At 40.9% G+C, this 23,200-nt stretch overlaps 1 protein-coding gene across 1 annotated transcript in view; it reads right to left on the bottom strand.

Annotated features, from left to right (window-relative positions):
• Nucleotides 1–2,023: 2,023 nt before the first annotated feature.
• Nucleotides 2,024–23,200, bottom strand: part of pemt (phosphatidylethanolamine N-methyltransferase) — a 73,692-nt gene continuing 52,515 nt past the window's right edge. Inside the window, exons 6-7 of the mRNA XM_053341773.1 lie at nt 8,214–8,288; nt 2,024–3,423 (exon numbers count right to left, since the gene is read on the bottom strand). Of these exons, the coding sequence (XP_053197748.1) occupies nt 3,369–3,423; nt 8,214–8,288 (130 nt within the window). The 3' untranslated portion in view covers nt 2,024–3,368. The remainder of the gene's footprint in view (nt 3,424–8,213; nt 8,289–23,200) is intronic.

The raw sequence follows: 23,200 nt of genomic DNA, 5'->3' as shown, positions 1-23,200 counted from the left end.
AAATCGAAAAAGAAAAATGGAATTCAAAATAAGTTATGTCATTCTTTCAATTACTCCCAAGACAAATTCCAGATCTTTTGGAAGATCATGGGAATTTCAGTTTTCATTCCTGGAAAACTACTGCAGGGCTTTGTGAACAGGGCACAAAATACAAGCTCCTTGTAGCAACTTCAACAGGGAAGTGTGAAAACAACTTTTTGGATGGGAGCAGTGACTTCTAAGTCTTATTGGCCCAGCAAGCTCGCCAAGAAACAAGTAAAAACCCTGACCAAATGTGGGTGTCAAGAAATATTATACATCACTCCCTCTAAAACCACAAGTTGACATCATCAACTCATCTCCTGGGTCTGACTCCATGGGCAACAAACAAACAGAACAGTGGTACCAATCTTCTCATCTATTTGGCATTTGCCAGAATGCCAAAATCAACAAAGAGAAGCCTATAATGACCTCATCTTGTACCGATGACAAAACTTTACTTCAGATGAAATGGTAAGTAGGTAAAAGGTATTTTTACTATGTAGGTTAATACAGAGGCATGCAGGTTTTGAGTGGAGAGGGTGGTGACATAAGATCCTCAGTTGCTCACATAACTGTAGTAGACCCCAGTAATACCACAGAGCTGTGTGTGTCTGAAATCAATCAGGTAGCCAAAGTGTGTCTCAGGCCGGCTGTGTTGCTCTCGTTTCTGACGCAAATGGTTGCTTGCTGCAGGAAAAAGAAAAAAGGAGTGATAGAGACCACTTGCTGGAATTGCTGCTCTTCTTGCTCACTCAGGCTTCATTTTTCATAATCACTGCAGAGAAAGTCAAGGCTGCTGCTTTCCACAGATGAGACTGAACAAAGGCATTTAAAACCTTTGCAAAAAAAGTGATTCAATGTCTTTAAAACGTTAGAATAATATAGTGTTGGACATTAGTCTAAGATTTACATCCCAGACACTATCTAAGTGTGAAACTCATGATGAAATAATTGCAAAACAAGCAAGAAAATCACTGTAATGCAGAGGAGAAATATTTTTCATTTGCATAATTGCTAAATTTCCTGGATGGTACTTTTCACTTTGGTGAGAATGCTTTTGAGCTGATTGTGTTGGCAGTGACACCGCTGTCTGCCTGTAATTCAGAGAGGAACAAAGCACAAATTGCTTGATAAGGCTGTAATTTTCCTCAATTTATCAAGTCTGTCCTCTCTAAGTTATAGTCACATTTCTTTAAATAAAGCCCAGAAAAAGGATGTGATGTCTGTATGAGAGTGACACTCCATTTAATGAACTGGTAGTGAGACTCTGGAATGGACAAGGTGCAGACACTCCACTAGAATAATGACTTCCATTTTCGCACACAATTTACTGCTAGAGAGTTCATTTGTTCACCATGGAAATAATTGACAAAATTACGATTGGAAGCTCCAGAGCAGCTTCTAAATGCACTTCATGGTAAGGTTGTTTCCATTAGCTGACTGATAAATATTCGTTTATTGCAGTTATATCAATAACTATAAGCAGTAAACAAACAATACAATGTAGCTGATGGGAATGTCATTAGTTTTGCAGGTACTTGATCATACACTAAAGTCAAAATTAAGCTTGATGGTGGCTCCATATGAAAAAGTAAGACACCACCAAAGATGTAACAATTGCTAGGGGATTGAATGTCCTTACTAAATTTGGTGACAATCAGTTTGATAGTTGTCAACCTCATGGTGGTGTTCAAGAAAAAGAAATGCCATCACCATGAATATCTACAAAATTGCATGCCAATCCATCTCATAGTTGAAGAGATAGTGGAGTTGGGATCAATGTGGTGGACTGACCAGCTGACCAGTCAACCAACTATGCCATTGCATCACAACTTCATAAAGAAAGGTTGAACTTCCACTATTTTCCTGACTCATACTAATGCTAGAATAATCATGCAATAATCATCCTGCACCCACATCTGCTTTTAACAGGTGCTGCCTTAAGTGCTGCTATTAGTAGTCTTGATTTCATAAGACAAAGAAAGACCAGTCCTTTAAACTGACTCACTCTTTTATTACATCCAAAACGACAAACAGTACATCACCAGGCAGTGCGTATTGTTCACTGTGGAATGGTTTGCATAGGTACATTATAATGATTACTGGAACACAGTGTACAGTATGTCAGATATTGTAACATTAAAACAGTTCAAACTGATTTTAATTCTTTAGAAATACCAATGGCAGTGTTGAAATCTGTATCTTGAATTTGTGTTGGTTTTGTATAATAAAAAAACAGATTTAGGTCATGACCCTCAACTTATTTTTTAAATGTGCTTTGAAGTACACTTCCAGAAAGATTAAGAAACAATTAAGATCCCAATTCCTTGAGATTTTTTTTTTAACAAAACTTGAACTGACAACTGGTGGCATTGAAAAACTATAAACATCTTGAAATGGAGCTATTTGAACCATCAGTAATAACAAAACCTGGATCAGAATGCTGTAGTATTCATGTTGACAAAGTGATAGAAAGGTACACAAGAACACAAGGAAATTTAAATTGCAATATTAGTAATATCACAGATAATTAACATAACAGGATAGGTCGATCTTAATACAATACTGACGTCCCCATTGAAATGGCTTTTGGTCGCTGTAATTGTTCCTCCTGTCTACACTGGCCACAAGGAGATCCCTTCATACAGCAATTGGGGAGTTCCACAAAGCTAGATGAATCAAATGAGTGTCCTACAAAGTCAGTCTTTCTAGTATAAAAACTGGGAATTTTGGTACCAAGAGCCAATTACCAAGTACCAAAGTACCAACACTGTAAACATTGATGTATCTGGAAAGACTGCTCTTTAGGGGACATGTTTGTGTATTTCTCTCTTTAAAATAGTAATTTTACATTTTTGTTTGCGTATGGACTTAACAAATGACATGTAACATGTTAAATAGTGAGGTATGAGGTGTTGGTAGGTGTATTTTTTAATTAGACAGAGCCAGGTTAGCTCTTTTCCCTGCTTCTAGCATATATGCTAAGCTAAACTAGCTGCCTCCTGGCTCCAGCTTCACACTCAACACTGTTTGCATCTAACTATATGCAAAACATTGAAAAAACATATCAGACTATTCCTTTAAGTGAACATCCTTACAGAATATATGTTGCCATGTGGTCTGGCAATAGAAACAATTGCTTCATTTAGCTCACACAGATGAAGTCACATAAAAACAATAGCTTAACATGAAGATGCATTATGAACGGTGCGGTCACATCCACACTGGGGGTGGATTAATAATCAAGGCTTTTGGGAAGTCACTGTGTTGTTCAGTCTGTCTGTCCTCATGACAGGATGGGAATCCTCAGCCAAACCAGCAGAAGAAGGCGTCTGGGTGGGAGGCGGTTATTCATGTTTGCGGCGCTGACTCCTCTCCTGATAGATCTGTTCAGTGAATGGTCTGTAAATACAGCAGAACAAACATATAATGGGACAATAAATCAGAGATTGGAACACGTACCACTCGGTGCCAGGACCCTGCATTTGTGTGAGTTGAACCGTGAGGTAGCTTGAGTGTGTGTGTATGATAGGAGGATGCTGTGTGTCTCCACATGTTCACTCCGTTGTTGACCATTTACCCTCATATTAACAGCTGTACCATAAAACTGCAGCTCTGTTCCTGGTGTGTAATTGAGGAATTCATTAAATAACTAAGAGATACAGTAAGAGACATTTGACAGAATCACTAAAACAAACCAGGAATTAGAGTTATCAGGGAGGCCTCACATATTGTGTAAATCATTTCAGATGCTCAAGCCTCTTTTAAAAGTCATTGTCACATAGATAGTCAATCAACCTCCAGTACTTTCACTGCATCCCATACTGGGAGGAGTCTGCTGGTAGAGACGCTTTATTGTGCATTATCAGTCATTTAAACTGCTGGTTGTTGCTTATTTTGTGAACCCACACAGCAGAAAGTAGCACAGCAAGATTAATCTGCTTATATTCATGAAATATGTGGTGCTAGAGGCTTGGTTTTGTAGTACTAACATGCGCTAACATGCTGAGCAGCTGGGACATGCCAGCACTGGTCATTCACAATAGCTCTCTCAGCTTGCTAATTGTGCTTCGTCAGTCTGAAACGTGACAGGCAAGTTCACAACGTTTATTCTAACTCATGCTGCATTCACATAGATTGAGGCAGATGGCCGACAGACAACACCTTCTGGACTGCACGGGAAAAACAAACAGTCAGACGGAATGACATGACGGCAAGAATGACGGCATGACCGTATGATCAAATGCAACTTTCTGTTAATATTATGGTGGTGCCAAACGCAGAGACCAAGGTAAAACAAGGGATTTAAGATCTTTGCTTAGAAACAAGGAACATATACAAGTTGGAACACCAGAATCATTAATGATGAACTGAGGAACAACTAAGAGCAACAGACAGATATTTATACAAAACTAAGAGCTAATCATAAAACAGGTTACAGGTGGGTTGAGGTGACCAGAATAAGGAGTGAACATGTTGACTGGTTATCAAGGTGATCAGGAGAATGTGGGAGGCGATACACAGGCCAAGGTTGACCAGGCTAATACGAGACAGGTGGGGAAACCAGGCTGGCCACTGCTACAGAAACACATGAAGAACCTACAGTATAAGCTATCAACTGACAAGAATAAAACCAATGCAAAGCAGACATGACTTAAGAAAACCCAGGACTCACTGAAAAAAAACAACACCAAGCTGAAGCATCACACAAAAAAACACAAAATAGCAAATGCAGTTATCACAATTTGTAACAAAGCACATTCAAAACACACAGACAAACCAATATAGACGTTCTAGAAAAGTGCAGAATGGCAGCTAAGGAAAATAGAGCAAGACTACCACCGAAACATAACAAATATTCTATTGGAAACTTAAAATTAATATTAAACTCCCTCCAAAATGTAAGGTCATTCATTCACTTGCAACATGGATAAAGAAAGGATAATTGCAAGCTCTGATTGTATGAATCCAGGTGTTGCTGCACCAAAATAATTAGTTTCTCTTTATCCAGACCGCCCATGTTTTCTCCTTTTTTGTGAGGGAGCTATCTAACATCTGTTTGTGAATTCTATTGTGCTGTCTACCGTTGTTTTTGTTTTGCCGGCCTCACCTAATTTTACCGTCCCATACTTATCTACTAAAATTATATCTGCTTTGCCATCTACCTGCCTGAATCCATGCAGCAACAGGTTAAACAAAACTGGATGGTGACATACAACTACTAAGCTACCATTGATTCCTCATTTGGACTCTTTGTCAACCAGTCACTTCAAGGTTCAGCACTGTCTGGATGATTAAGCATTATCAACCATCCAAATTTTAATGTCTAAATACTGGGTCATAAAATATGGTCAGGACATCCATGAGGAAAAGTCAGATACTGATGTTTTTACATCTCTGTGACCTCAATACAGAAATGAAAGAGACTGTCTTCTGCATTGGACATTGTTATCTAGATAATTGTTTAAATCATACTGGAATAACCAGACTTTTCTGTGCTCTATATCACATCCCAAATATGATTAAAGCCATGATATCCTCATATAAAGGCACATTAGTGTTATACAATGTGAATGTATATGTAAATTTGGATAGACGCCAGTAGATTACTAGAGACAGGCCCATTTGCAGCCACTATGTTTCATCTGGGGATTTAATATTATTGGAACAGGGGGGGAAAAATCATTATTTGGTTCCAGCTTTCACTGTCACATCTTTGTATCACAGGGGGCTTATGCGCCAAAACAGTTGAGAGGAACCGCCTGAACACCGATTTCTATTCACAACGTGGTTCCTGCATCTATCCCATTGGTGCCTTTATCCATTCTAATCACCATGTGAAGTAATACCAAACTGGGCGCCTTGCTATCCCTGCACAGTTTAACTAAATTAGATCATTCCCAATCTATGCCAGGGTCAGAAGATAAATATAGCATATGAATCTTTTCCCAGTCACAGTGTGTAGTAAAATCTGGCACCTGCCTTTCCTTCAATTCACAGGTTCCGGTAAAATGACACAATCGTTGGTTTGGCACTGCCGGAAATTACCGCGGCAACATGTACACCTGCGTTCTCATTCCCAGTGTGGGTTAATGTGTGACATTTTCAGGTAAGCATGCTTCCGACTCTGTCAGGGCTAACCTTTTCAAGTCTAACATGACTTTTCTTTTCACTCGTTGGGTGAATTGAAGAGATTCTGAAAGACTCAGCAAAACAAACGTGGCAGAATCACTTCCTGAAAATACTGGGTGAGTTATGTAGAAGCAGGGACATACAGTATGGTAAGAAAGGCAGGAAATGGACAGACTGGCTTTTTCAGGTATAATTTGATACTTGGATTAGTTAACAATCACTTTTCATTTAACTGTGTGTACAGTGACTGTGTAAATAAATGTAGGTCGGTCAGTAGGTCAGTTACGACTTCACCAAATTTCCATTTTACATTATTTGTCCTGCTGCTGCAAAGTGTGGTGTGCTCACGTACAACTGTGTGTGTGTGTGTGTGTGCACATTTTAATCATAGGCCGTTATGCGACAGCTTCCCCTCACATGTAATGCAAACGCCAGCTGCACAGTTAATACACGTGCATATAAACAAACGCCTAAGCATTGGCTCTGAAGAACACACACACACACACACACAAACACACACACACATACACACACACACACAAACACACACACACACACACACACACACACACACACACACACACACACACACACACACACACACACACACACACACACAATCAGGCTTGATGACCAAGTGCACATAGCAGCTGCCTCCGTGCTAAGCTCTGGCTAATTTGCGACTGTGTTATGGAGTCGCAGCATGTTTGTGTATTTCTGTGTGTATGTGAGTGTGTGTGTATTTCTGCATACGTGTGTCTGTGCGGACAAATGTTCAGAAGTAGGTCACTCATGACTGTTTTTAGGTATTATTTAGTAATCATCATAGATGAGCAGCAGGAGGAAGAGGATGGTGGCAGTGGACATGAAAGTTAAAGAGTAAAGCAATTGAAGGTCCACATAAGAGCAAGTCTTGGGGAGGAGGTCTTGAAGGGGAACGTTAAAGTAAGCACTATACGAATGTAAAAAAGGTCATATAAACCTTTTGTGGCTCCAGAGGAAGCTTTGTGAAGTGTACAGTAAATTGCTTCAACTGATGTCACTCAAAAATGAAAAGTATCTGTGGGTGTGGAGTGAGATCACCAGAACTCTGCTTGAGGCTAGTGACTTGAGGTTATATTACCCAGATAGCATGCGAATGTGGGCCACTTGAGGCAATGATCCGGCACTGTAGGCATTCTTCTGGCCCGGACAAAACAGACGTGAACCTAAACTGGCCCATGTAGTAAATGCTACATTTGGGCCAAATATCACAAAACGAATATGGCCCATCTTTGGCCGAAATATGGCAAGTATGGCAATGACTAATCCGGATGTGAGCCTAAAGAGGCCCACATATAAGGAAACATACTTGGCCCATCTTTGTTGAAACATATTTGGGCCAGTCTTGGCCGAACTGGTTTATTTGGTGTGTTTTTGGTTGACATCTGGCATTGTGATGGCTTGGTTATGGCCCACTTTTGGCAAACATGAGCGGACCGCCCAAGTGCCATCATTCCATGCTGTATGTGGGCCGGATGAACATGTCAGGTGTGGGCCAGATATGGGCCAAAAGAATTTTGCTATCTGGGTAGCCATGACTAACACAACACACTGAAATCTCCAACGAAATGGTAATGTGAGTGTTTGAATATGTGGAATAATAATATCTCTGGTTCTGCTGTGTCATTTTTTTATCACTTGATCTTTAAATAGGACACTACCCATACTCAATTAGAATATAATTTGGACCTGACCAAATTTAGATTGACTGTTTGCTACTTGGAGCTTAATTTAGCTATGAATACCTCTAATCTTTTTAATCTGGAGTTTCACAGGGAAAGATTTTGGGTCCTCTGCTGTTTTCATATGTGAACGATTTACAGCCTACTTGTGCTGAAAATTGTGGCTAAAATCATAGTTGAAATTGACAGTTAAAGACAATGTTGCATTCACACTATACCTTGTATGCATTCCTGAACTTCTCTAAATGCGACTTGAATAACAAGATTTCACTACATCCTCAGTGTGTATATTTTATTGAGAAATGTGTGTGGGGCCTTAGAAAGAGAAGGACTTACCCCTCGAAATGTATCGCCACCTTGTAAGCCACAGCTACTAAAGCAGTCAGGACAAGACCGACAGGACTGGCACCCCTGGAGACAGAGAGGGAGGGAAAAAATAGAGCGAGACACATGGGTTATTTTCTATAGTATATTGTGTAAACAAGACAACATGTACTGGATATGTGAATCACTTCTTTGAAGTACCAATTTTAGAAACAGGGCAAAGGTTTCTGGCACATCTGCACTTATTTCCGAGGTGCATGGAGAAAGATAACAGTCTGAAGAAAGTCTAAGCTCCAGCAACACTTGTAGTATAGGAGAACTTTATTAACAGCTTATGGCCTTCATCAGTGTCATCATAAATGCATTACAAGCAGTAAATAAATAGGGTAAAAAGTCAAAAAGGTAAAAAAAATATACAAAAAATAACCTATAATATGCAACCAAATATGCATCAGCCAATGGGTAATCCACCAAGGTGGGTTGGGTACATACATAGTCAATCATTGTACCAGACAGGCAGGGATGCAACAGGAGTATCCAATAAGTAACATGGGTGATATCATATTTGGTCCATGAACTTGAAAAATACAGCAAACAATCTAAACTGGGTTGCTGAAGCCTTTTTGACTTTTTATAATGTTTTTCAAATACCCTATAACAATGCTCCTTGTAATGTGTGTTATGATGAACTGGATGAAGGCCACAAGCTGAAGTACCAATTTTAGGCCAGTCAAAACCAGTGGAATTTGGAATAGAATGTGCCTATTTAAAAAAATGTCATGCACACTATCAAAATGTACAAAAAAATGAAATGGGAACTTGATGTGGCACCATTTGGTTTGAAGCAAATAATTAGCCTCCTGAATACTAGAAAAGAATGAAGAGCAGTGATACTGGATTTTCTTTTACACATCTGTCATGGATTTTCTTTTACAAAAAAGTCATAATAAAAGCCAAATATATTCAAAGACAAATAGTTTTAAAAAGACCACTATTTAAACAAAGGCAATCAATTGTTTATCCTTTAGTTCATCTGTGTGTAGACACAAATGAATCACACATGACACACTGACCTACATATTCCTGATCAGAAAGCGGCACAGTGACGCAGACTTATTTCATCTCGTAAAGGAAAACACATGCACAGAGGCACACACAGATGCACATATATATGATTTATGTAATGCAAGTGGATACAATTAAGTAAAAAACCTGCAAGTGCTGGACAAAAAGCCCTCTCACGTGTAGCAGCATAACATAAAGCTCGTTTCCCAATTAATTTTCTTGTCACAGCCACAACAATCAAAGCAGCAGCATAATGTGAGGCAGCTAAACAAGACTTGCTGAATGATGCTTATAAAACGGCCCACATTGACCTAGTTAACCATTCAGTAATAGAGGCACCAAGAAACTGAGAAGAAAGGAAAATGTAAATGCAGGATTAGAAGGTCTGCTTGAAGAAGATGAAAATGCAAAGTTGTTCCGACTGAATTTCTTTAATGACAACAATGTTAAAAAAGCAACATGCAGTTTGAACTTTTCACAAGTGTAGTTAAATTTATGAAAAAATTTAATTGAATGCGATTTTAAAAGTTGTTTTAACAAAATGTTGGATGTATTGCCATGAAATATTGTACAGACAGCCATGGCGGACTTTGCAGCAGCATGTCACTTAACTGGTGAAATATCTCAGTATCTACTCGATGGATTGGTAAAGACTTTGGGATGAATCCTAATGACTGTCCAAGTAGCTCCCTGAGCTACTACCTTACCGTGGTGGAGGGGTTTGAGTGTCCCAATGACCCCAGGAGCTCAGTTGTCGGGGGCTTTATGCCCCTGGTAGGGTCTCCCATGGCAAACAGGTCCGGGGGGAGGGGCCAGACAAAAGGTAGCTCAGAAAACCCCGATGATGAATGCGACTATTGGTTTTTCGTGTCCCTCGCCCGGACGCGGGTCACCGGGGCCCCCCCCTGGAGCCAGGCCTGGGGGCGGGGCTCGGAGGCGAGCGCTTGGTGGCCGGGCCTTCCCCCATGGGGCCCGGCCGGGCATAGCCCGAAGAAGGGACATGGGACCCCTCTCCCACAGACCCACCACCAGTGAGAGGGGCCAAAGGGGTCGGGTGCGCTGTGAGCTGGGCAGCGGCCGAAGGCGGGGACCTTGGCGGTCCGATCCTCGGCTGCAGAAGCTAGCTCTAGGGACGTGGAATGTCACCTCTCTGGTGGGGAAGGAGCCTGAGCTGGTGCGTGAGGTTGAGAAGTTCCGGCTAGATATAGTCGGCCTCACCTCGACGCACAGCAAGGGCTCTGGAACCAGTCTCCTCGAGAGGGGTTGGACTCTCGTCCACTCTGGAGTTGCCACTGGTGTCAGGCGCCGGGCAGGGGTGGCAATACTTATTGCTCCCCGGCTTGGTGCCTGTATGTTGGAGTTTACCCCGGTAGACGAGAGGGTGGCCTCCCTCCGCCTTCGGGTGGGGGGACGGATCCTGACTGTTGTTTGTGCCTACGGTCCAAACAGCAGTTCAGAGTATCCAGCCTTTTTGGACTCCTTGGAGGGGGTGCTGGAAAACACTCCCCCTGGGGATTCCCTCGTTCTGCTGGGGGACTTCAACGCCCATGTTGGTAGCGACAGTGAGACCTGGAAGGGTGTGATTGGGAGGAACGGCCCCCCTGATCTGAACCCGAGCGGTGTTCTGTTGTTGGACTTCTGTGCTCGTCACGGACTGTCCATAACGAACACCATGTTCAAGCATAAGGGTGTCCATATGTGCACTTGGCACCAGGACACCCTAGGCCGCAGTTCGATGATTGACTTTGTAGTCGTGTCGTCGGACTTGCGGCCGCATGTCTTGGACACTCGGGCAAAGAGAGGGGCGGAGCTGTCAACTGATCACCACCTGGTGGTGAGTTGGCTCCGATGGTGGGGGAGGATGCCGGGCAGACCTGGCAGGCCCAAACGCATTGTGAGGGTCTGCTGGGAACGTCTGGCAGAGTCTCCTGTCAGAGAGAGTTTCAACTCCCACCTCCGGGAGAGCTTCGACCATGTGCCGGGGGAGGCGGGGGACATTGAGTCCGAGTGGGCCATGTTCCGTGCCTCCATTGTTAAGGCGGCCGACCGGAGCTGTGGCCGCAAGGTGGTCGGTGCCTGTCGGGGCGGCAATCCCCGAACCCGCTGGTGGACACCGGCGGTGAGGGATGCCGTCAAGCTGAAGAAGGAGTCCTATAGGGCCTTTTTGGCCTGTAGGACTCCGGAGGCAGCAGACGGGTACCGGCAGGCCAAGCGGAATGCAGCTAGGGCGGTCGCTGAGGCAAAAACCCGGACATGGGAGGAGTTCGGTGAGGCCATGGAAAAAGACTTCCAGACGGCTTCGAAGAGATTCTGGACCACCATCCGGCGTCTCAGGAGGGGGAAGCAGTGCACCGTAAACACTGTGTACGGTGGGGACGGTGCGCTGCTGACCTCGACTCGGGACGTTGTGGATCGGTGGAAGGAATACTTCGAAGACCTCCTCAATCCCACCAACACGCCTTCTGGTAAGGAAGCAGGGCCTTGGGGCTCGGGTGTGGGCTCTCCTATCTCTGGGGCTGAGGTCGCCGAGGTGGTTAAAAAGCTCCTCGGTGGCAGGGCCCCGGGGGTGGAGGAGATCCGCCCCGAGTTCCTCAAGGCCCTGGATGCTGTGGGGCTGTCATGGTTGACACGACTCTGCAGCATCGAGTTGGACTTCGCCAGGGCTGCCCTTTGTCACCGATCCTGTTCATAATATTTATGGACAGGATTTCTAGGCGCAGCCAGGGTGTAGAGGGGGTCCGGTTTGGTGACCTCAGGATTGGGTCACTGCTTTTTGCAGATGATGTGGTCCTGTTGGCTTCATCAGACCGTGACCTCCAACTCTCACTGGATCGGTTCGCAGCCGAGTGTGAAGCGGCCGGGATGAGAATCAGCACCTCCAAATCCGAGTCCATGGTCCTCAACCGGAAAAGGGTGGAGTGCACTCTTCGGGTCGGGGATGAGATTCTGCCTCAAGTGGAGGAGTTCAAGTACCTCGGGGTCTTGTTCACGAGTGAGGGAAGGATGGAACGGGAGATCGACAGGCGGATCGGTGCGGCGTCTGCAGTAATGCGGACTCTGCACAGATCCGTCGTGGTGAAGAGAGAGCTGAGCCGAAAGGCGAAGCTCTCAATTTACCAGTCGATCTTCGTTCCTACCCTCACCTATGGTCATGAGCTTTGGGTAGTGACCGAAAGAACAAGATCGCGGGTACAAGCGGCCGAAATGAGCTTCCTCCGTAGGGTGGCTGGGCTCTCCCTTAGAGATAGGGTGAGAAGCTCAGTTATCCGGAGGGAGCTCGGAGTAGACCCGCTGCTCCTCCACGTCGAGAGGAGCCAGATGAGGTGGTTCGGGCATCTAATTAGGATGCCTCCCGGACGCCTCCCTGGTGAGGTGTTCAGGGCACGTCCCACCGGTAGAAGACCTCGGGGAAGACCCAGGACACGCTGGAGAGACTATGTCTCTCGGCTGGCCTGGGAACGCCTCGGGGTCCCCCGGGAAGAGCTGGACGAAGTGGCTGGGGAGAGGGAAGTCTGGGCTTCCCTGCTTAGGCTGCTGCCCCCGCGACCCGACCGGATAAGCGGAAGAAGATGGATGGATGGATGGACTGTCCAAAAATATATATATTTTTGTGCCAGTGACCTCCTGTGGACTTCACATACTTGTGACCATTTTATAAATTTCATAACCTGTGAAACTTCCCATTTATTGTGAGGAGAATTGTGCAAAGTGAATTGACTCATTATTTGACGAGTATTATTTGATTGTGGAATAATGTAATAACTGCAGCATGATATTTATTTACATGATATTATTTACCATATATTTATTTATACCTTCAAGTCATGAAGTAACATACCATATAATAAATAAATAAATTGAATTGAATTACACCCACATATCAAGCTTGCCAGTATCTATGTATTAAATAATGGGAAAAACATTTGGAGCAAAGAGTCTCTTGGCGGTCTCTGGATGGTAGCTCGTGGGTGGCTTTCTCTCAGAAAACTGTCCACTGGCCAGACGATTGTGGTGTGACGCGCTGTACTTAGACAGGGTGTCCAACCTTCATTGGAGCTTAGCCCACAGGGATGTGAGTCAATTACCGCTGAAGGATGGTGGCTTTACTTTCCAAACACATTTGCTGATCTACAACTACATTTTTTATCAGTACAAAGTAAATGGAAGCATGGTATACATATGAAATGATGTTTTGACCTATCACCAGGCCCTGCAGTTGGGTATCAGGTGACATCATTCTCTACTGCTAAATTAACTTATCTTTAAGCTACCTTTAAATCGTACTCCTACCCAAGCAAAGAGAAGATACTTGGCTGCTTAATCCAGCCTTATATCTACATTGTTTCTGCTTAGGCTAAACTGTAATGGCTGGCCAAACTGGCTTGATAGGCAACTTCATCTGATTGACATGGCCTGCTAAATTGTCCAACTACTATCTCTGTATAACTGGTTCCACTAGTCTTACCATTTGCAACAAATTAGCAAGACTACTGGTATGAGAAACATCTGAAATTGTCTTTGTTGGACATCATGTCCATGACCAACCCATTTCAAAAATACACGTCTTCGACCTTTAGCATTGTTCTCTTGGCTTCCAGTAAGTGTTAACACAAGGATATTCTACATTACATAATGTACTTGCCTGATCAATAGCATCGTATGCCTTTTCTCCTCCATGAAGTGTTGTACCAAGGAAAATCCTAGTGGATAACATATTGCATGTAAGTGGGAAATATGCTAAAACAACTACAAGGACTGCAGGCACGATTATGTTGGATATCCACAATGTTATGTCTTGCATATAGTATTTTTAATCACAGCTCCTGTCACAGGAAAGATCACTCTCTGACTATTTTCCAATATTACGCATTAGTTTCACTGCAAGTCTGTGCCTCTTTATGTTAAACCTTTAGTAATCAGGCACACACTGATTTAATTTATGTGCAACCTTAAGTAATCAGCCCATGTATCATCATCATCATAATATTGTGTGCACGTCCCGGTTTCACTTCACAGGGTACATTTGTATTTTGTTGGATTTACATATTATTTGCATGTTTGGCTATAAATGGCAAGATAAATAAATAGGACCTCAGGACAGGTGTTAATTGTTTCTGGTAATCTTCTACTTCTCTTTATTTGTAGATCAATATATATGACTCATAATCTATTGAATATAGACTCAGACCCAGCAGATGCAAGAGGGCCTCAAAGAGACATCCTATGTATTCTCCATTTAATTTTCAGAAGAAAATGAACTTGTTTGTGTTTTACATTGTTTTTTATTTCTTCACTTCACTGCTTTATTGGGTCTTTTACCTGTTATATTTCTCTATATTATTTTGTTTTTATTGTTTTTATTGTTTATTTGTTTTATTGTTTCTGCTTATTTTACTGTAAAGCACTTTGGTAGGCCATTGGCTGTTTTAAATGTGCTATATGACATTGACATTGACATTGGTTCACAGAAGAGGCCAAAGCTCTCTGCACCTGAGGGAACTATTGGTTGAAGAGGACATGGCAGTTGAACTAAGAACAGAGACCAGTGTCAACAGTATTACAGAGAAGATTCAGGCAGGGATAAAGCATAACAGAGGTCTACCATCTACGTTGTCCTCAGTAAGTCCAGTAATGTGGTGGTGGGGTATGAAGGACACTCTGTGCAAGCAACATCCACACCCTCAGAACGTACATGTTCTACTGCTGTGGACACTATTAGCCTGGAGCAAGCTTGTCTATCACCTGAAAAAGCAGACATTTTTCTAAAGAATAATTATAGAGTTATATAATGGTATACTACAGTGAGCCTCATATACTCACTTGAAACTGTTAATTTTGCACTGAAAACTGTTTGCACTGGTTCATTGTGTTGGTTACATTTGTTCTTTTGTACTTTTTAAAAAACTTTTACTTTTCAAATTTCCCATTCATGTATGAAAAAGTTTTTCAAAGTGTAACGCCCATTAGTTACACACACACACACAGTGTAATCCCAATTCTTTTTACAGCTTTACAATGTGTAGAGCTATACAGCCTAGTAGATTTCAGATGTAATTGTTTAGTTACATTGCTTAGCATTCATCTCACACGGACGCTAACAGCGCCTCTTAGTTTCCTTATTTTTTCCTTGTTCTTGGTCCTTTTTCATGCACCGATGCAGACCAGAGCACTACAAGAGAGACGAGCGAGTGAAAACTGCCTTTAAAGTTGTTAAAATTATAATTTTGTTCGAGTTATCAGTTTGGAGGATTTTCATACAAGGAAAAGGGATTTTTCGTGCCAAACCTGACCGTGTGAATATTGATTTTTGTCAAGTGAAAACTCAGTGAGTAAATGCTATGAACGATAAGCGTAGCATGCCAGCGATGCCGCCCACAGCTAATTATTTGCTTATTTTATTGAATATGTCTCCACTGTGTATAGTTATGTTTCTGTGATAGTGTTTAAAAACCAACCGAAGACAGATAAACATGTGTGTTGCGGTTGAAAATGTATTTTATTTTGTATTTCTGTGGGGGAAAATTATATTTGTGTTGATTGTGCTAGCATATGCTATATAGCTAAGGAAGCTGGTTTAAACTAGTTTGAGCTAGTTGTTAGAACACACACAGCTGTGTGCAATTGAGTTTACAGAAGATAATTCATTTCATATTCTTGAGTAAAAACATGATTGAAAGTCATTCATTTCATAATTTGTGTACATTAAACTGTGATGAGTTAAAACCATTAAAATTCATATACATAATTGTGTCGGCTGTTAAAAAGTTATTGTGCAGCTGTATATGATACTTGTCATTGAATAATTAATGTTCATTGATTTAAGATAAAAAAAAGAGAGTTAATACTGTACAGTTAAGATAAATAGATAAAAAGATAAATACATGAAGAAGAGATTAACGAGATGAATAAGATTTCATTTAAATGAGATGTTACTACTACTGCTTTAGGCAGGTTGGTTGGTGTTTTTTTGTATGAGTGGATTCTGATGGTGAGCCAGAGCCTAGACCAGTGGATCGTGGAGCGGGACGCAGGCCTACACGTGTGGAGGGTGTGACGTCAGCAGGAGCTTCACTATGCATTGAAAAGAACATCTCTTCATACAGATAAGAGATAAAACATAAAATCACACTACCCGGGTAGATGAACTATTACACAAACACACTGAAGTAGGACAAACTGTGAATAGTGACTTAATCCAGACTTGACTTCCCTTTTGGACTTTTTTTTGGGACTCTTTTGAATTTTCTTTCCTGTTTTATTTATTATTTTGGGCCCATATTTCATAATTCATATTTGAACTATTTTGTTTGCACTTAAAGGTGGCACTGTTGCCAAATAAAGCTATTATTGTCATTACTCTTTCAAACTGTTGTCCTTCCATCAATCCTCCTTGAGCGTATCTATTTCTTCTGATTGGCCTAAATTGAGAGTACAGGACAGTATCTTTATTATATGTACATTAGACAGTGTTACAAAAGTTATGTGTAATGTAGATTTTCTAGAATATATATGTATTTTTATCGTCAGGAATCAATATTGAAGGCAAGGTATTGGTATTGGTATGGGTATCAACATTTTTTTGAACAATACCCAGCCCTACAACAGAGGGGAGAGAAAATATGTTTTTGTACCCATTGTAATTTCAGTGTAATTGGGGTGAACTGAACCTTTAATAGGTTGGGAGGTGCAGTGCAGTTTGAGTTTTTTGTTAACAACTGTAATAATTATTAGTACAGTATAAAATCCTGCTAACTTCCTTGAAGAACCACAAAGCATGTCAAGACACGTGAAGCCATGAAAGGTACTACCTATCTTTGACCTTCGTGAAGATGAAAAGAAAATGTGACTGCAGCACAGGAACACACCGGGAGCTTTTTGTTCAGAGACTGAATATCGGAGGTCAGTCTGCACTTCCTGTTAAAATTTGTTAAATTCAACTCTTGAAAGAAGTCCTTGCTCTTTGATTCTGACACCAAATCTGACATTTACAATTTATTTTCAAGATACCTGAAACATCTTCAGGGGTTTTGTATTGTATTGGGCCAGGTGTCCATATAGTATATTGAGTTCCCTTTATGCTGTATATTAATGGCAGAAGATAGGAACAAAATTGTTGAGTCTTCGGGTAGCGCTCTTGTGACTGTAGATTTCTGTGCCAGTTCAGTAATAACTGTGATTAACTTGGATTCGATGCTTTTGTCTACTTCTACTTTGACCCATAAAACCGGCCTCTGTGAATCCCGACGATAGGGACACCAATATGACACCATGATGAGTCAGGCCTTACATAGTAATCTCCATTTACCACTGACCCACATTACAAACTGTCATAATTACAAATGACAAACCCAACAGTGATCACAGACTGTTGACTGACATGCTTTTACCAAACTGGAACACAATCCCTATTTATCAGAGTGACACAGCACTCCTCTGATCTAGAATTAAATGCCAAATTTATCTTTGGATTGAATTTATCCTAGCCTTTGTCAGCTACTAATTTACGACACAAATGTTTATTATAGTAGTTAGCCATTTGATGTCCTCTTCATGCTGGAAATACTTTTTGAACTTCACATTTACATGACTTTTTATATGATTATATGACTATTGTATGATCCACAGAGAGAACACCTGTCAGTTTGGTGTGAGCAACTGAATAAATGAATCCTGATATTAGAATATTATTTTTCCGTTCCGTGCATCTGTTGAGCACACATGTCTATAAATCTCAGTCTGCTATCTAAATCTGCGTGGTAATCTGCATCTATGCACATGAATGTGTACTGTTTGTGTGTTTCCATATGCACTAGATGTATGAATCAGGCTGCAGATGCTCATATGCTGGTAGATTGAAAAACTATATAAGAAGAACAATAAGCAAATGTGGATAAAAAAAAAAAGACAAGGTCAGTAGTATGTTCTGATGACAGCCCAAGAACAGGGTTTTGTATTCACACGTAGTTACAGAAAATGTAAAATGAACAGGATGTGACTGATAGATGATGATGTGACCGGTAGACTTGTTGAAAATTGACCACATTTGCATGTACAGAGGATGTCCACTAGAAGTGAAACCTTGGTTATACAGTCTGCTGAAAAATGTAGGTCATATGCTCATTTCTGTGGTGTGACCAGTGATTTGGTAGAGTAAGTTGTTGGATAGTGTTCAAAGCAGAAGTGCTTGCCTGCTGATTCAGGGCATAAAGGTCCCTGCACACACATTTCCTAAAACATCTTTTTCTCAGGTAATGCTCACGGCAGGAAAGCAGCAAAAGACTGACAATTGAAAGGTTTGTCAGCTTAATTTAAGAATTTTCTAATCCTGCGACTGTCTGACACATTTCACTCACAAAAGACCAGGTACATTTACAAGTGTGAGTACACACTGACAAATTCGTTTACACATTCACAAATCTGTGTACACATTTACATATTGAGAAACAACTTCATAGTACTTGCAGCTGTTAGCAATGGACTATAATCCCCAGTGTTATGCATTATGCATTTTTCTGATTATTTCTTATTGACAGCTGGTTATCTAGAAAATCCAATAACTTATGAATTTTTAGTGGGCAGGACTAATAACGATTCTCCATACTGTAGACACCTAGCTACTTTATATACATGAAAACTAGTGACGAAAAACAAGCCTGGGTGAGATTGACGTGTTGTTACCGAAGCTTCTGTGTCAACTGAAAATAACATTAGACGAATATATGACTCACTACTTTAACTGGACATTCAATGTGCTGTTTCAGAGGTAAGAAAATCTCATTCAAAGTCTAGGAAATAGCCTTACATATTTAAAAGACATAAACATTCTAGTATATTCAATATTTACGTTTTCTGTGGTCTTTAATAAGCACTATTTCCTGTAGGCACAACGTCATTGTCATTACCTTCACTGGCTCAGCAGGGGTTTATGGCACAACTTCACCTTCTTCCAAGATGCATGGAGAAGGGAAAATAGTCTAAAGAGGTCAAACCTCATCTAACTTCATCAAAGTCATCATGACACACTTTTTTGTAATGTTTCTATTGATGACTCTGTTGAAGGCCAGATGCTGAAATGTGTTGGTCTACCTATAAAGTTGTTCTACAGTTTATAAGTATTGCTATAGTTTAGTCTCCCTGTTGATCAATGACCAAGCTGTAGAGAGGGTTCAGCAGTACAAATACCTTGGTACAGTGATTGACGACAGGCTGTCCTTTGAACATCAGGTTGATGCCGTGTGCAAAAAAGCCAACCAGCGCATGTACTTTTTTTCGCAAGCTCAGGAACTTGAACATTGATACTAGGTTCATGAGAATGTTTTATTCCTGTTTTACAGAATCTGTTCTTACATTTACTTTAATCTGCTGGTTCGAGTCAAATAACTTGAAAAACCGCAACAGACTTCAGGGCATTGTCAATGTGTGTAGAAAAATCACTGGTACTCCACTGACAGACATCTCCCTTTTGCACAAAACTAAGTCCCTGAAGAAAGCAAATCAAATCTTACCCCTGGCATCACAAATCAAACTGCTCCTATCCAGAAGCAGATGTAGGATGGGCAGATTCAAAAAGTCCTGGGTTCCAGCGGCCATTGGTCTTTTAAATAACGAATGATTCTTAGCCATTTTAAGCCACTTTAAGGTGGATTGCACGCACCGTGGTCACTTTACCTTTTTCTGTTTTTACTACTTATTGTTATTCTCTATTGTACTTTTGTGGATTGCTTATTTCGTCTAGCATCACTAGGTCAGTGAAGGTGAGGCGAGTGGCCAGAGTGTTGATGGTTGCAGTGCCTTTCATGCTGTAATTTATTTATGGATTGCACAAAAACAAAAGTTCAAGAGATAACATAAAGTGAAAACTCTTAATTCCCTCATGGTCCCAAGAAGTTGGTGGACTAATGTTGGTAGATCATCATTGGTGATGTGAAAGAAACAAATTACCATGGCATAAGCACATGTGCTACTGTGCTGGTAGGAGTCTTTCTGTATTTCTTGTGTGCTAATATATCATTGTTGAACTTCCTTGAGCTTGTGAAGGTTTCAACTTGATTCAAATCAGTGCTGTAGTTAATTGATTAATTTATTTTAGAATGTGGATAATAACACCTAGTTCAATTTTTCCTAAACTGCCTTATGGACCTTATAGAGGCTAGTTGAACAGAGGCTAGTCTGAAATGATATCAATGACTTGACTTTGAGTGAATTGTTAAGGTGACATAGTCATTCTACTGCGATCAGATTGTGAGTTTACTGTCATAGTAGTATGATTCAAAAACAACCTCTTTGTGTGGAGAAACTCAAGTGGCTCTATGCCATTCGGCATATCAAACAGAAGCAGATAACACTGACCCATTTTAGTGTCATGCCGGAAAATTTGATCATCACATTTTACTCCTACGAGGCACATGACACTGGCTTTGCCCGTTAAGTGGATGCGTGCCTTGCTTGTGTAGACTACATTATAGCGAAAACATATTTACCCCCATTATTATCCTGAGTTCTCCCACTGAAAGTAGGTTAATAACATATATTCAAACTCATACTCTGCTTAGATCTTGCTTATAAGCACACACATACCTCTTAACTGACAAGCATCAGACAGGTTGCCTGTGCTTTAAGTGCCGAGCAAGCTGTGATTCACTGTTATCTTGAGTTAACAGCGCTCAGATGATACCTGACCTGCTGTCGTTTTAAGAAAAATAGAGAAGCAAATCAAACCCCGGCCCCTAAGATCGAAGAAAAACTTTCTCTTACACAAAGGCATACAAAAGGACATCTTTTCTTTCTTCCAGGGCTTATCATTTCATCAAATCATCCTATCTTACCTCCAGTCCTCAAGAGAGCCTCGCTGCTCTCTCAGTTGCCCTTCAGATTACTCAAAGCACAAACAGATAAGCTGTATTAAAAGAGACAGCATGATGTCTTCATTATTTGTAGTTTCAGTGGTGAGAGAAACACCAGCATGATGGAACCGTGTTGCCTTTGCCTAGTGGGAGTGTTGATCAAGAAAATACATTGGTTCAAGTATGATATTTGACGTATTTTACTATTTCCATTTTCTGCATTTCAAAAGGGAAATATTGAACCTTTCACTCCGTACATTGAGCTGACAGCTAGTTACTAGTCTTTACTTGGATTAGCAGTTTTGTATTTTTATAGATCAAGCTATCCAACAGTGAATGAAGTAAGCTGAGGAGCTGTTTGTCTGGGACTAATGTTCTTGTAATGTATCTAATCAAGAAAGTTGTGAGACAAAACACCCACAAAAGCATTAGCAAGGCAACCGTGAACAAGTAGTGGACTCAAATATGTCATCAGTGGAGTCTCACTCAGTGGAGTGATTGGTTCTCTTGCTCCATCTAAAAGTGTCTTTCATCAGATGCTTAAATTTGACTGTTTTGTGGTGGGAAATTGGCACAGATTTCCCTGAATATCAATCCTAGCCCCCATTCACACGTAACCACATGCAGGAAACTACTTTAAAAATGTTTTTAGAATCTTTTCATAGTTTTCATGAATTGAACATTGTTTAATTGTGTTTTTTGACAGCTACTTGGATAGGCCTACTCTATTTTGGATGTATCAAACACAGAATGGAAATACTTGGCGCTCAGGCAGAGCTACAGCTATGAAGCAAAAAGACCTATTCACAGGCATCAAACAGCGACTATGGTGACACCAACAGCCATCTAGCTCGAGGAAGAATCACCTGCTGAAGGAGTTTATGACTTTACACCGGTGGTTGCAGCACCACAGGGTTTGCAAGTGTTGTAGATCAATATGACTCAGAACACGGTTAACAGCAGGAGTTGAGATTTCAAGATCCCATAACAAGCAGTTGTGTGAAAATGGATGGAAACCCTACCAAGACTGAGTAGATCTGAATACATCTTCCACCAGTAGATTTAAATGGCAGGTAATGGTGCAGAAGAGAATATGAATATCATGTGTCAAAGCTCAACTATAACTATTGTTACTGTTGTGCAATTTACTCAAATAATAGATAATAGTACACAATCTCCATGGTCTAAAGTACCATATACGAGGAGATGACGACTATCGCAGTAGACTTCCGATTTTCTTATGAAAACACGACATATAGATATGTAACAAAAAAGAAATCAGGGCAGCTCAGCTACACTGCGATCAACACGTGCAATCATCTTCCCTGACTGAGAATACATGTATGGTGAAATGAGGTAGATGGATTGCAGGTTAAAGGGACAAGTGGCGGTTACAAGACAGCTTACGTTGTCTTAAGTGGTGCTTAAGACAGAGATATATGTGTGTGGGAAGGAGCCTTAATGTCATTATAAATGTTTCTTGTGTAGAAAAAAACAGCAGGAAACATTTTATTTCAAATTACAAAAAATAATAATAAAAAACCTACAAAACTACCTAAAATGACACACAAAACTAAGTATTTTTTCTATCACTTAAAGAACTGTTAGTTTATTAACATTTCTTTTTTTACAAATGACCAACTATATGAACATAAATATAATGACCCTAACCCTAACCAACTAAACCAACTTCTTATAATTTGCACCAAATTATACTATACTGTCTGTAAAATGTCCTAAAAATGAACGATTGAATACTTGCAAATTACAACTGTAATATAAAGTGTTACTGTTTAAATTAATTGGAAGAACCCACTGCAGATGAACAGTTAATCCACTTCAGTTGTTGTAACAATACAATTCAGAGGTTGTGGATTAATGAGGTTTTAAAGATGCTACTTTGTGCCAGTACATAAGACTTCCTGCAGGTGTTTCTTCCCAGATGAAAGAACTGGTATTTACCCCATTTCTTTATTGGTGGATGATAATATAACACTGGATCTTTACATGCATCATGAGATGTTGTTTTTAAATGAGAAGTTCGTGCAAGCGAAAGTTTAAATAGAACACATCAATGTGCACAGAAAAGTA

The sequence above is a fragment of the Scomber japonicus genome, chromosome 20 (genome assembly GCF_027409825.1).
Source record: "Scomber japonicus isolate fScoJap1 chromosome 20, fScoJap1.pri, whole genome shotgun sequence".
NCBI lineage: Eukaryota > Metazoa > Chordata > Actinopteri > Scombriformes > Scombridae > Scomber > Scomber japonicus.
The sequence above is the reverse complement of the archived record's forward strand: the minus strand, read 5'-3'. Positions and strand labels throughout refer to the sequence as shown.